Source organism: Populus euphratica, unplaced genomic scaffold (genome assembly GCF_000495115.2).
Source record: "Populus euphratica unplaced genomic scaffold, PopEup_1.0 scaffold8.1, whole genome shotgun sequence".
NCBI classification, from domain to species: Eukaryota; Viridiplantae; Streptophyta; class Magnoliopsida; order Malpighiales; family Salicaceae; genus Populus; species Populus euphratica.
This window is the reverse complement of record NW_011499855.1, coordinates 2,842,537-2,857,094: the sequence shown is the minus strand read 5'-3', so window position 1 is coordinate 2,857,094 and position 14,558 is coordinate 2,842,537. Positions and strand designations below refer to the sequence as shown.

Sequence of the window (14,558 nt, the reverse complement as noted above, 5' to 3'; positions counted from 1 at the left end):
TAAAGTGGTCAATGAATATCATATAATATTTGAAACCTTGACAAGATGATGTATAAAATGGTCCCTGAACATCATAATAGATATATTTCAAATGTTTACTATTGAAGTTGTTTGCTTTTATTGATGCAGCTTAAACTATAACAATTATTTAAAGAAGACAAAGGAACATTCATTTTATTAGATGTAATAATTTGAGAGGTAGTTTTCTTTGATGGATAGCCTAGACGGAAATGCCATAGACTACATGGATGTAACAAGGTGGTATTGGCAGCAAACTTTCCTAGTGCAGTAAGACTTGATAGAGGATACACATCATTTTCACATCTTCCTTGCGACATAGTCACCCGCGTGATCCGATTCTTTATATGATAATAATCAGGATGAAACTCAATAAGTATATTGTTGTATTTAGTAAATCGATGGATAAAAATAATATTTTTGTGAATATTTGGAATACAAATAGTATATGCCTAATTTGAAAATTCAATTTTAAAATGTAAAAGTAAGAGATCCAACAAGAGTAATAGATAAACCTGATTGATCACGAATAACCATGGTATCAGTACCATCATATTCAAAGCGAATAGAAAGGTTCAAGAGATCAGAAGTGATGTTATGTGATGCAGTGAGTCAATTAGCCATTTAAGTCCCTTAACAAGTATCTTATCAGCATAATTTGTAGTCATGAATTGTAGCTTTGGACATGCACTAGTAGTGTGACTGATAGAGTTACAATATTGGCACTTCGGCTTTCTGCAAAAATGATTGTTTCGAAAATTATTGCTGCCATATGGTGGAACTCCTGTGCGGTTATATCTTCTAAAATTCTTTATAGACGTGCGGTTCTATCTTTTGAAATAGGATTTACAGCGCAAAAGTGCGGTACAATCCAACCCAGAGGACTTAATCTTATTTTAACAGCTCATTTTTTAGTCAAATCGGAAATGTTAAACGTGCTAAGTTTAGGTCTCATATTGCATCTTCAGATCAGAAGGGAAAAAAGAATCAAGTAGAGGCTGGGATCCGTGTAAAGTTTCTACCTTTTCTTTCTGTCCTTTTGATTCATCGCCAGGGAACCATGGCCATAAAGAGCGATAATACTCACATTTACAAGCACGAGATAATCACAATCTCAGCCAGAAGAAGTTGCACAAAGCCCGCAGCACTGAGGATTGCATTCGGGAAGCATCGGCGCAAACATTGTTTTATAAATTAATGATTAATTTTAATTTTATATAAAATTCAAGAATCAGACAACTTATACCTGAATGATGGCTACAAATAACTGGATAGAATACTCAAAAAGTTTTTTTAAAAATCTGATTAAGGCTATTGTTCAAAATTATGGCTACAGAAACCTGAGCAGTCAGCTACGAATTGTTCAAGATGACATCCGCTCATCTTTTCATAGACTTTCATGCTGCGCATCATAGTTGTGTCAATTTTTTTTGCGATTTACACTGATCTTTCTACTTCAACCACTTTCATAAGGCCAGTCACACTTCAAATTCAAAGAGTACAAAAGCCATCAAGGTTCCTACCAAGATGAAAAATAGGAATATCAGAACATGGCTCAATTTGAGTTCCAAAATAGTTGGGAGATCCATTGGCAAGAAGGGAAACGCAAGCGCTGATGGCCTCCTTGATATAGTTAAGGTGACCCCACTCCAGTCACCATTAATGACATCTTTGTTATAGTTTAATTTGCTAATTAAAATCCTTCTAGTAGACCCGATGGTATCATAAACGTAACTTCCATGTACCTTCAAGTCTCTTTTTTTTCTTCGACGTGTACCAAACTTACCAAACTGTTATTTTGCTAAAAAATACATAGATCCATGTAAGCATACAAAACAAAGGCCTGTTTTAAAGCGTTTTGTCTCCTTCACAGTAAATTTAACCCATAACCTAACAAATTTACCACCCACAAAACATCGCGTGGAAGCCATTCAATACAATAGAACATTGTACCAAAATCAACAGATATTAGCAAAGGCTCCCAGCCGCCTATTTCACAGAGAGTTGCCTTCTTGTCCTAATGACCGTGATGCAATCCAACCAAAAAAGAATTAAGACCACGTCTCAACTTTTCCTTGCCTAAATTACCAAATTACCGCAATCACCTAGTAATCTCAAATCAATACAAGCATTCACAAAGCTAAACACAAGTCCAGTATAACACATTACTTATGGCAGGAAATTCGCTTCACCCAAAAAATGGGAAATCCATTCAAAATGCAAAAGATGTCATAAAAAAGTATGAAAACTAGAGAAATCAAAACACTTTCTGATGGCTGGAATAGAAGACAGTACATAGACGTTTTACATAGTCGTTCTGTCTAGGTGCTTTTGACTATCATTATTCATAAAACCCACAACCCGTTCTCCAAAATCAAGAAATACTTGGACAAGATCATTATGAACTCCATTGCTCTCATCAAAACTGGTGGCAGAAAAAACTATGTGCCTAGCTACTGCTAGCATAGTAGGGGAAAATTAAATAACACTCCTAATGTGCCATCAACCAATTTCCATAAATTATAAGATAAAAGCTTGACAAGCATAATGCAGCATTATGTAGAAACATGAAGCCTCAAAAAAGGCATAGACCATAATCAATAGAAACATAATGGAAGGCAGCAACATCATTCAAAATCTAAATAATAGACTTAAATTGATATTGAGAACATTTCTCAGTGCATCAAATCCAAAATCATATAGTCATAGAGGACCTAAGACGATTAAACATCAAAATCAAAACCCCTGTTTTCAATTCATCATCATCATGCCTGAGAAACAACTCCAAAAATTTTACCGAACAGGGCTGGAAGAAATAAAGAGGCAGTAAATTATCAGTCTTCACTCGCTCTTCTTCCTGAACGAGCATCCCTCTGTAAGCTTGGCACGACCCCCAGTTGGTTGGCACAACACTGTCTGGCAGTTCCCACACACCACAACTGTTTGGGAGTGGCTAAACACTGTTGTTCTGCACATATACGTATTCATTTAAATAAATAAAAAACAAATACTACCCATTTTCAATCCAAACAGACAAAAGCTTAAATCTTGTTGTTATGAAAAATTCATCAAGAAAACATTTCAATCCAAACAGATAAAAGCTTAAATCTTGTTGTTATGAAAAAAAAAATATCAAGAAAAAATAAACAAAGGTCATGACAGGACTTACATGTTGAAGCAACCCTGGCACTTCACATCCTGCAAGTTTTTACAAGAAAATATTATCATAAACAAACGATATAATCAGAAAAAAATAAACAGAAAAAAAAAATATTTATAATTACCATGAAAAAGGAATTGGGGGACTGCACAAGACGCTTGAGCTTGTGCTTCCTCTTCTCGAGCTCTGCTGGTGGGTTAAGCAAATCGATATCGTTTTGGAGAACCTTTCATTAACAACATTCAAAAAACAGATCAGTTAAAAGACAAAACAGATCATGGCAGAGAAAAAGCGAAATTATTGCAGAGTGACACACCATTTTGATCCTTGAAACGGGCCTTTTCTCTTTTGCAGGAATACGAATCCCTGGACGATAAACCTCAGAGAGCACGAGAAAGAAAGGAGATGGCGAAGTGGCTGGTTGAGATAAATATAAAGGGCTGAATGAGGCTTATATGCCGTTGGATCTCGAGCTATGACATCTCGGCCTTTCATATCGAAGGGTCTAGGGCAACAGGAATACCAGGGGCATAACCGTCTATGTAGCATATCTTCTATGTTTCTCCACCTGTGTCCGATTAGTGACAATATATTTGGTACTTGAACTCTTTGAGATTTCCTAATGTGGCCTGTATTTTTATTTTGTCTTACATTTATCCCTGCAATCTTCTTTTTTTCCCCCATCAAGTCTATGTCAATTAAAATCAAGAAATGGAGGTAAAATATTTATACACGTGTACTTTTGCTAATCAGAACATTATCATGAGAACTCTATAACAATTTACCTAACAGGGAAGGGAGATGATCTAAGAAGACAATAGGCTATGTATCATAATTAACTCGCTCTTCTTCCCGAAAAATCACCCCTGTAAGCTTGGCACAACTACAGGTTTGCTGGCATAACACCACCTGGCAGTTTGCAAAATGACTACATTTTCATTTGAATAAAACAACCAGCAATTACCCCTTTTCAATCCAAAACGACGAGGTTTAAATCATGTTATTATGAGAATTTCTTCAGGAAACACAAATAACGGTCATGACAAGACTTAAAGTTGTTGGCAACAAAAAAAAAAAAAACAAGACGTTTAAAATATTTATAATCTTCATACAAACACAATAAATAATCCAACAAATATCCATCTACAATTCCCAGCAAACCAGTAATTGAGTAAGGGTATCTTTGTTTTTTAAAAAGTAATTTGAAAAAATTATTTTTTAAATTTTTTTTATGTTTATTTATTATTATAAAAATTGATCAATAAAAAATATTTTTCAGTCAAAAAAATTTAACTTTATTTTCAAAAAATTATTTTTTAAAAAAATTTAGATAGAAAACGTTTTTTGAAAGTTGTGAAAAATTTAGAAATGTCATATTATTTATTGATTATATCAAATTTAGTTCTTAAATTTTTTATTGTTATATATATTTTATTTTGAATATATTTTTTAATTTCATCTCTTAAAATTTAATTTTTATATTAACTTTAGTTCTCATGTTTATAATTATTATTTGCTTTTTTTTCCTTATCATTTTTTTATTAAAATTTTTTATCTATCAAATTTAATCCTTATTTTTTTTATTTTGATTTATTTTATTTGAAATAATTTATAAAATATTAATTTTTTATTTTTATTTTTTAGATTTGATCTCTATTATTTTTTATTATTATTTATTTTATTTGAGATAATTTATGAAATTATATTTTTTTCAATTTCATTCTCATTCAACTTTTTAATTTGTAGGATTTGTTCTTTATTATTTTAATAAACTTGAGAAAAATAAAATATTAATAAGTTATTTTTCAAGTTATTTTTTATGATATAACCAAATACTAAAAAGTATTTGTTAATTTATTTTTATTGCATTATTAAATATTATAAAATAATTTTATTTCTTGTAAAAAAAATTATTTTCTAGTAAATAAGATGTTATATACGTTTGATTCAATTATGTTTTAAAAAATAATAAGCAATTTCTTGATAATAAGAAACAAAAATAATAATAATTTCGGCACCGAACATGCATTTAGTTTTTAAAATTTTTATTTTTTTTTTTTATTATTTCATCTCTAACAGCTCTGACTTTCTCTCGAAAAACACATCGAAATACAAAATCAACACATATGGTTGACAGCTCTTCGATGATCAGAGAGCCTCAAGAAAAACACAACTTATAGCTGTTTGTTTTTCGTGGATGTCAAGAATGAACTGTACTGTGCATCATCCCTGTATATATCCTTAAAAAAGGATCTCAGGCTCCCTGCCTGCTTCTGGGCTTTATCAACAGAACATGCCCTAAAAACCATGTTCTATTGTCTGCCCATTTACAAAAACATATATAAGTCCAATATTTTAAATGCTTCCATAATTACCTGAATGTCTTAAAATTTCATTTCTTTTCTCTGAGATTTTCAAGTTGAAACAAGAAAGAAAGAAAGAAAGATAATTTAACCATCCAGCTTATTTTTTAAGATTACCAGTCATAAATCATCTATTTATTTAGCCTGTTGTGTGTGTGTGTGTATAGATGTAGAAATACAATATTTTTTACCGAGTATATAATATATAATTATTTATACAACTTTTTTTTTAACCACATGTACATCATAGTGTGAGAGAAAAAAAAAGGCTTTTATGAGCTAATAGCTGACAAAAGTCTCACATTAAATAGATGATATTAACTTTCAATTGTCCACCCCTACTGGCCACTCTTGATTGGGCCCTGGCCCAACTTTTTTTTCCCCTGGTCCTGACCCCGTCTCGTTAGGCACCCACCAAGCCTCTCGTTGTTTAAATATGTATAATTATATATATATATATTAAGATTATTTAAGAAAAAATTTTAGTTTTGATTCAATTATAATTATTCTGTGATCTCAATCGATGCACAAAATGCCCCAGGATTACCCCTTGCCATGCAATTGAAAAAAAAATTAAGTTTAGGCCATTGCCTAATGGTTGAAGAGATCTCCCCACTGTCTTCGTGTTTATAGTTTGAGTTTTGAGAATAATATTAAGAGAAATTTGTTTTTTAGACGTATTAAATTACACATTATCCTTAATTTTAAAATTTGATATAAAATGAATTTTAGTTTTTATTAACACACAACCTATTTAATTGATGCTTTTAACCATGGAATAAAAAAATATAATTAACAAGTTGTATCCTAACTGGGTTATTATATTATAGTATTGTCGTCACTTATCTTTTATAATAAAGTATCTTTATTTTTATTGAAAAAGAGGTATGCGGGACTGTACGTACATTCTAGGTGTGATAGGTTGTGTATTTGAAGGCCAACCCTCATCAAAAAGTTATCTTCTCTGCTTATGTTTTTTAAACATGTTTTCAAAATTAGTTATAGATGAATGATAACTGTTCTCATTACCATTCGGGCTTATATTTATCAATTAACAGGTTAATTTTATAATTTATTTTATATATTTTTTATTTTATCATCGGTTTATGAACATTTTCTTTAAATCTTGTAATTTATTTATACATGTTTTTTATCACTAATTCCTAAATATTTATATCCTTAAAAGAATTTTCTCATCTCCTCTTACATGAATATGTTTTTGCATGTGATGTCTTTCAACCATTGATTATTTGGATACATGTAACAAACAAAACAACTTGGAGTTTCAGTTTAATCTAACAATTAAATAAAAAAATATATCCAATTAAACTGCAAAAAAATCCAATGCATCATTTATTGAGATTAGGCATTTACTATCAACAAATTTGCAAGCCTGGGTCTAATCCTTTATCTCAAAACTTGTGGCTACTCTAGAGAACCCAAACTTAATGTTTTGCTAGCTAGTCAACAATGACAATTATTTCAAATAAAGAGGCAAAGAAATGAAACTCGGCCTTCTTGCCCTTGTTTGCTCCTCTTCACCAGCCCATTTCAAGGGCATTCTGCCCCCTCCTGAAGACGCCTGCATTGTTTTATTCCTTTGAATATGAAGAGCTCTCAAACCAAATCTAGCAAATCCCGATATACGCCCTAATATATTTCATAAAGGATTAAAGTACTATTTCTCATCTCTAATTCGATGATCTTATCGAACATCGCTTCGCATATTTTCATCGGGATCGGTGCCTAGATGACTGCCTAATTTTTTTTCAAGTAACATTGCTTAATTAATTGCTCTATGCTTTCTGCACTAGCTGGATCCAGCAGGTCACAAACAGGACTAGTTCAACTATTGTCATGTTTTCTCCGATCTCCACCGCGCCTGTAATCATTACGGAATTACAACAAACTGTGCATCCGCATCTTTCGTTGTGCGTTCTTAGCAGTCAGATTGACTTTTATGCCAGTTTGCGTGTCTAGACTAAGTCCGTTTTAACTGGATTTTAAGTCATTCACGTTCTAATTACCAGTGGGTTCATAAGGTACTTCTTTACACACACATCAGGATGATATGTTCAATCTCCAGTGCAAATAGGGAGAGAATCTTGAGACTTTTACGTGGAGTTTGCAATTTGCAAGAAATATTGAAGGCTGCATATTTTAGTTTTTCTTTCTTTCTGTTCTTTCACTTTTCGGTGTTCAGCACAAATTAATCGCCCGCGTTGTAACCCAGTTAATGTCGCGTGTGTGAATTAATGATATTTCAACATCCATTTATATGAACCTTGAATAGTGCTATTTAAGAGAAGCTTTTTGACTACGCTAGCTAGCGAACACACAAGAAACTTCATTCATTAAAGCTTGTAATAATCCAGCTTCAAATATTTAATAATGGGCATGGAAGGAACTACATCGCTGAGCTTATTTTGTCATGTCATGCAACGCAATGCAGAGAACTGGTGCGCTTAAAGTTCCACTTGCGTGCTAGCTAAACCATCGCATGTTGTACCTGTGTTGCATATAATATAGGGCCAATTCCGGGTGGAGACGTGGGCATTTACACGCCAAATAAAGAATTCAGTTTTTGCTCAAGGCAGAGACCTCCAACCAAGAATTAATAATAAATAAACTGCCTGTTCTGCTACCTATCTTTTATTGCCCCTTGGGCGTTTCTGGATTCACAATTTCACATCATAGCCAGTTGGGTTATATTTCTTGTGAGAATCATGCAAGTATTTCACTGTTTACAGATCACGCAAGCAAACAACCGCTGTAACGTCTGTGTTTTCTTTCTTTCTTTCTGATGAATATAATGAAACTTGTGGCTGATAAAACTACAAATATTCTTGTCGTATAATAGTGAAGAAATACAAGACAGTGATTTACAGAAAAGATCATTCTATCGTGTTCTGTTTTGGTGTTGTATACATGTACATATAGCAGGAAATTATGTGGTAAGGAAAGACAATCTTGCACATAATTCCTCCCAAGAATCTCGCTAGGATTTCATACTAATAATAAAAGAATATAACAGTGTCTAAACTAGGTGACAAATAAATTAAATTAGGGAATAGTATAATGCTAGAATATCTGCAGGATCCTCTGTATCAAACGTTGCAGCTGAATCGTCTTCATTAATAGCTGCAGTATCTTCTACAGCATCTTCAATAAATAGAAACAGCGTACCAATTTTGTTCTAGCAAGCTGTTTTTTCATGGCGTGTTTGGCTTCCCCGTAAAAGAACGAGGAGGGATTTTGGCTTACAATCCGGGGAGATCAGTAGTGAAGCCTGGAAAGACGAGTCACGTATAGCTGTAAAGCATGGTTAATTTTACGTGGTCGCTTGATTTTACTTAAAATACTAGTAGTGATTGTCAAACAACAGTTTTATATTGTTCTCTAACGATGATAGAAGTGCTGGTCTTTTCTTTGCTCTCGTCCTCAAATCCTTAAAAATGACACGGAGGGTTCACATCATGCAAGGCATGCATGGAGGACTTTCTTGACTTGTAGCCCCGAAATTAATATATAATCAAATCCAACATGGCTTGAATGCGAGCTCCAGGTTTGGATCCCGATAACGTTTTGGTTCCATTGGTCATAAATTTGGGGGTCCTTGAAAAGACACAGGATTCACTGCTATAACAAACCCTTGTCACATTCTTCAACTTTCTTCTTCTTCCGATTCCTTTTCTTAAAAAAAAAAACAAATTATTAGCATATTAATGAATAACATATAATATTTTGAAAATTTTGTGATTATGCCAAGTTGATGCCCACAGAGTAACCTGAAAACTGGCTAGTATTATCTTAAAATGGTATCGCGGTTTATATAAACACATTTCTCCTCCAAGTTTGGAAAGGATAGCAATGACCATATACACCTCATTTAAGGTTCGCCATCCCAAGATGAATTTTACATGGTTGAATGAGAGATGGCAATTGGTATATACGAACTCCTGGAGGCTAGGCCTTTCACTAAATCAAATATGTCATCTTCTTTGATTAACAAATTGGTGATACCTTGTAGTTTTAGATTTAGCATAAAAGATTGATTCTGAGAGTATAAACAAAGAGGAAATGAATGTCATTAGCTTGAAAGTTCCTAGAGGCACAAGAGTCTATAATTAATGTGGGTCTTAGCAACATGCGTGGTTGTGGAAGCTTGGTTCCATGTCCCATTGAAGACACTCTCTTTTGCTTAAGATTAATGGAAGTGGCAGCCAAGCAGACCCGTCCTTGTTGTCTAATCCGACGTTTATCCCAAATTGTGACAAGCAAAGGCTTAATAAGTGGTGTGTAATCTATTTTGTTTTCATGTAAATTTCCATGTGTGGTGCTGTCCTAACAATCTAACATCATGGACTAATTCTTGATCAATAGAATTACGTGTAGAGCCCCCCCCCTAGAAATGGTGTTTGTTTCCCTGCTGGGTTTTTTTGCACACCAAAAGAGCTGTAAAGCAAGCTTCTGCATGATTGTCAATTAATCACAACATTGTCCTATTCTCCCAGATGCATCACTTTATTATTGTTAATGATCATATTTTGCCTCATTCCATCTGCCTAACCTTATTATATAGCACGAGAGGTGGACTCTTTGCAACATTGGTATTAATGATTGGATATACTCAATGGCTGACCAAGCTTATCTTAAGCGTACATACAAAAGCCAGTTATAGGGTTTGAAGCTCTGCAGCAATTTTATTCTTATTAAATTACTTTGTGTTATAGGCTGATTTAAAAAACAAGCACACACCATTTAGCTTATATTGGTACTTTGACCAATAAGGGCTACATCTAAGCACAGTTTACCAGACAAGGGCACGTGTGTAGGACCTCCATAGCCTCTACCTCCCTTTCATTTCCTCTCTTTTTATTTTTTAGAAATTTTGAATATACATCATTTCCCAAAATCCCCTCCAGAATCTGTTATTTATTCTCTTCCTCTCCACCTCTCAGCTACCAAGAAACACATTCCAGTTGTGACTTGTGAGTGAGAGAGAGGGGAGAAGCATTGATTCCCATTAAGTTGTTCTCTTTCTGTTTTGTCCTCGCCTTCTCTTTGCCCAAGCTGGTTTTTTTTTAATCCAGTTGAGTAGAAAGAGAGCATACCCTTTTGAAGCTTTATGTGGGTTACCATTTAGACAAATAGTCGTATGACATGTTGTAAGAATAGCAAAAACTCTTACCAAAAACTTGCATTTTATATTCCAGTTTTCCATTATTTCAAAAAATGTTGCCAATCTTTGATCCAAATGATAATGAAGCTGGCTTGAAGCTATTGGAGGACCTAACCAACAATGCATGTCAAATACAACAACAGGTATTGGAGTATATACTGACCACAAATTTGCATACTGGGTATCTTAAAAGCTTTCTCAACGGCGATTCTATTAAGGAAAACTTCAAGAATAAAGTTCCCATCGTGAATTATGAGGATATCAAGCCTTGTATCGAGCGAATTGCCAATGGAGAGCCTTCATCCATCATTTCAGCTCAGCCAATAACTGAGCTCCTTACAAGGTATATAAATTTATCATTTATGTTCTCATATTTCTTCAATAAATAAATTCCCTCGAAATTCTTGATCATGTTAATCTTTTTATCCTAAGAAATTGATTATTTTTATTAATTATTCGAATTATATGCAGCTCGGGTACTTCTGGAGGACAGCCAAAAATGATGCCTTCGACTACTGAAGAATTGGAAAGAAAGACTTTCTTTTATAACCTCCTTGTGCCTATAATGAACAAGTAAGAAAACTCTCTCCATATTCTTGTGCTTTTGAATTTTACAACTGCTTATAAGATAATGGAACAGTGTAAGCAGGGTGAGTACAGTTAAACAACTTTATTTTTCTTTTTCAGGTATGTTGATGGCTTGGACCAGGGAAAAGGAATGTATCTTTTGTTTACCAAACCCGAAATTAGCACCCCTTCGGGCTTGATGGCAAGACCTGTTCTAACAAGCTACTACAAGAGCAGCAACTTCAGAAACCGTGCTTTCAATCGATATAACGTTTATACAAGCCCTGATGAGACCATCTTGTGTCCTGATAGCAAGCAGAGCATGTACTGCCAATTGCTATGCGGCTTAGTACAACGCGAGGAGGTTCTAAGAGTTGGTGCAGTTTTTGCATCAGCTTTCCTGCGCGCCATCAAATTTTTGGAGGAATATCGGAAAGAATTATGCTTCAATATAAGAACAGGTCGTCTCAGTGATTGGATCACTGACCCCAATTGCAGAAATGCCGTCTCGTCATTTCTGAGCAAACCCAATTCAGAATTGGCTGATTTAATCGAGATTGAATGTAGCGGCAAATCTTGCAAAGGGATAATTAAGAAGCTTTGGCCGAGAACAAAGTACATTGAAGTTATTGTTACAGGTTCTATGGCACAATACATTCCAACCCTTGAATTCTACAGCGGCGGGCTCCCATTAGTTTCAACAATGTATGGCTCTTCTGAATGTTACTTGGGAATCAACTTCAAACCACTAAGCAACCCTTATGATGTCTCTTACACCCTCATTCCAAATATGGCTTACTTTGAATTCTTGCCAGTTGATAAAGACAACAAAAAAGTGATACAGGATGTCCAGTGCAATGGTGCTACCGATCATAATGGCAAACAAGAGGAGGATGGCAAGGAAAAGGACGTTGAAGCTGTTGATCTTGTGGACGTCAAGCTTGGTCACTACTATGAACTAGTTGTCACCACTTTTACAGGTGAGGTTTTCGTTATGCTGACCATCCCCGCCCCCCCCCAAGAATTTCCATACTGAATATTTTAGCATCAAATGCGTAACATGCTTTGTTTTGCCCATCAACTTGCTTTATAATTGATTTTGAACTCGTCAATCCCAATTAATCATATAAATGGAGTAATAAGTTTTATCGTTGCTTTGGTTATGGATTGCAGTTAAAAGATCGTGCCTAGTTCATATCTGATCAGCCTCTCACTTTTTTGTTTATTCTTTTCTCAGGATTGTATAGGTATAGAGTTGGAGACATTCTTATGGTAACTGGCTTCTACAATAATGCTCCTCAATTTCGTTTTGTGCACCGGCGAAATGTGGTTTTAAGTATCGACACTGACAAGACCAATGAAGAAGACCTCTTAAAGGCGGTGACCCAAGCTAAAGTCCTCCTTGAGCCACTCGGTTTCCTTCTAACGGAGTACACGAGCTTCGCTGACGCTTCCTCGATCCCAGGTCATTATGTGCTATTTTGGGAACTTAAGACGCAAGGAACTAATGATCTGCAGGAGCTTGATCCAATTACAATGGAACAGTGCTGCTCCACTGTTGAAGAATCGCTCGATTCTATTTATAGAAGGTGTAGGAAGAAAGACAAATCAATTGGACCACTGGAAATAAGAGTGGTGACACAAGGAACGTTCGATGCACTCATGGATTTTTGTGTATCTCAAGGGTCATCAGTTAACCAGTACAAGACACCAAGATGCATTAAATCCGAGGAGGCCTTCAAGATTTTAGATTCCAGGGTGGTGGGAAGATTTTTCAGCAAGAAAATTCCTTTCTGGGAGCCGTTCAGAATTGAAACTAATTAGTGAATGGCTAGCTGTTCGTTGTCTTTAATGGCACTCTCTGGCATGGAGCTTTGTTTCTGGGGATCCTCTTCATATCCTCTACGTTCTGATTTCTAGCCCAGTTTGTTCCGTCCTTTTCCTTCTCTGTACGCTGAATTTGTTTTGAAATCAGACTATTTAGCCAACCATGTCTTAATTTACTTGTCAAAGTTCAAACTAACTTCCTTTCTTTTTCGACAATTAAGGACAGCTTTTCACCAATGTTGTTATAATCATTGAATTAGTCCATCATAAAGCAAATAATCACTTCCACAACTATAATAAACTACTTTGCCGACACGCTGAAAACGTGATACAGTACCAAGAAACCCAAAAACAAGGAAAGGGGAAGATGATAACTTTGTTCTCACCTGAGGTTCAAATTTGTAACGTGCAAGAGAAAGATGATGTCTTTCCTCCATTAAATTCAGATGAGGCTAGGATCTGCTTGGAAAGTGCCATTACACATTAATTTGCACTATCACTTTCAAAAAGTGTCCCTGTCTAACAGCCTGCATGAGTGATACTGTATAAGAAAGAGAATTGCTTGCTTGTGGGAAACAGAATATCAAAGAATTGTCAAGTGGAAGGATCAAATATTGATCGGAGTTGGTGCTGCTGGCCATTATAGCAAGCAATGATGATGCTCTTAATTAGTCATCCAGATGAGGAAAAACTAACTTTCCTTCATGGCCAGTATCATAATTAAGCGTTTTATATAGCGTTGGCTTTTAAAATAGAACATAAGAATGATGCTCTCATTCACCCAGTAAAAAATGATAATGTGAGTTTGGTACGTATGAGTTTAAAGTAACAGCAGAGTTTGGAGTCCAGCAAATATTGGTATAAATCTCAAGGAAATCTTTAAATTTCTTTTCCCTTAGTCAAGGACTCAGGGCCCAATTTCTTGGCCGAACTTTATCTGTCATCGTTGAAACAAATTAATTACTACAATAAATATAGACTAGTCAGCAATTTAACACAGGAGTATCCACGCATGTCGTTAACTTTAAGCAAGATGGAGGAGTCCTTTTTATAGCATACAGGCAAAGGCCAACATGCGGACAATAGTACAGGAAGTTAGGCGGAGATCCATGAGCCATGGACATGGAAGGGAGACAATGAGAGCAACCCAAGGAGACAGATAAAACTGTACAAGCAATAGGGAGACGTCTGTATAAGCAGAGGCCTTTTGGCTTTGTCTCTTGCATTTATGGGAAACATGTGGCCTTAACAACTCCCATCTACCCCCATCAGGGAGGCTTAGGCTTATTGATGTACGTGTAAGCTAAAAACAATAATAAAAAAAAAAAACCAAAAATTTTAATGAGTAAAATGAATTTTAGATTTTATTTTTTAAAATAATAATTTTTTTAGAAGATTTACAAAGTTTTAAATAGACTAAAAACTCTACTTAACTAATAAA

At 34.7% G+C, this 14,558-nt stretch overlaps 2 protein-coding genes across 2 annotated transcripts; one reads left to right on the top strand and one right to left on the bottom strand.

Moving 5' to 3' along the window:
• Positions 1-2,517: 2,517 nt before the first annotated feature.
• Positions 2,518-3,608, bottom strand: LOC105123113 (40S ribosomal protein S27-2). The gene is made up of 4 exons (XM_011022610.1): positions 3,495-3,608; positions 3,303-3,404; positions 3,188-3,216; positions 2,518-2,986 (listed from the first exon to the last, which is right to left on the bottom strand). The coding sequence occupies exons 1-4, from the start codon at positions 3,495-3,497 to the stop codon at positions 2,860-2,862; spliced, it is 261 nt and encodes an 86-aa protein (XP_011020912.1). The 5' UTR covers positions 3,498-3,608; the 3' UTR covers positions 2,518-2,859.
• Positions 3,609-10,477: 6,869 nt separating this feature from the next.
• On the top strand, positions 10,478-13,333 carry LOC105123112 (indole-3-acetic acid-amido synthetase GH3.17-like). The gene is made up of 4 exons (XM_011022609.1): positions 10,478-11,066; positions 11,195-11,296; positions 11,411-12,270; positions 12,528-13,333. Exons 1-4 carry the CDS (start codon positions 10,777-10,779, stop codon positions 13,112-13,114), a joined length of 1,839 nt encoding a protein of 612 aa, XP_011020911.1. The 5' UTR covers positions 10,478-10,776; the 3' UTR covers positions 13,115-13,333.
• Positions 13,334-14,558: the final 1,225 nt, after the last annotated feature.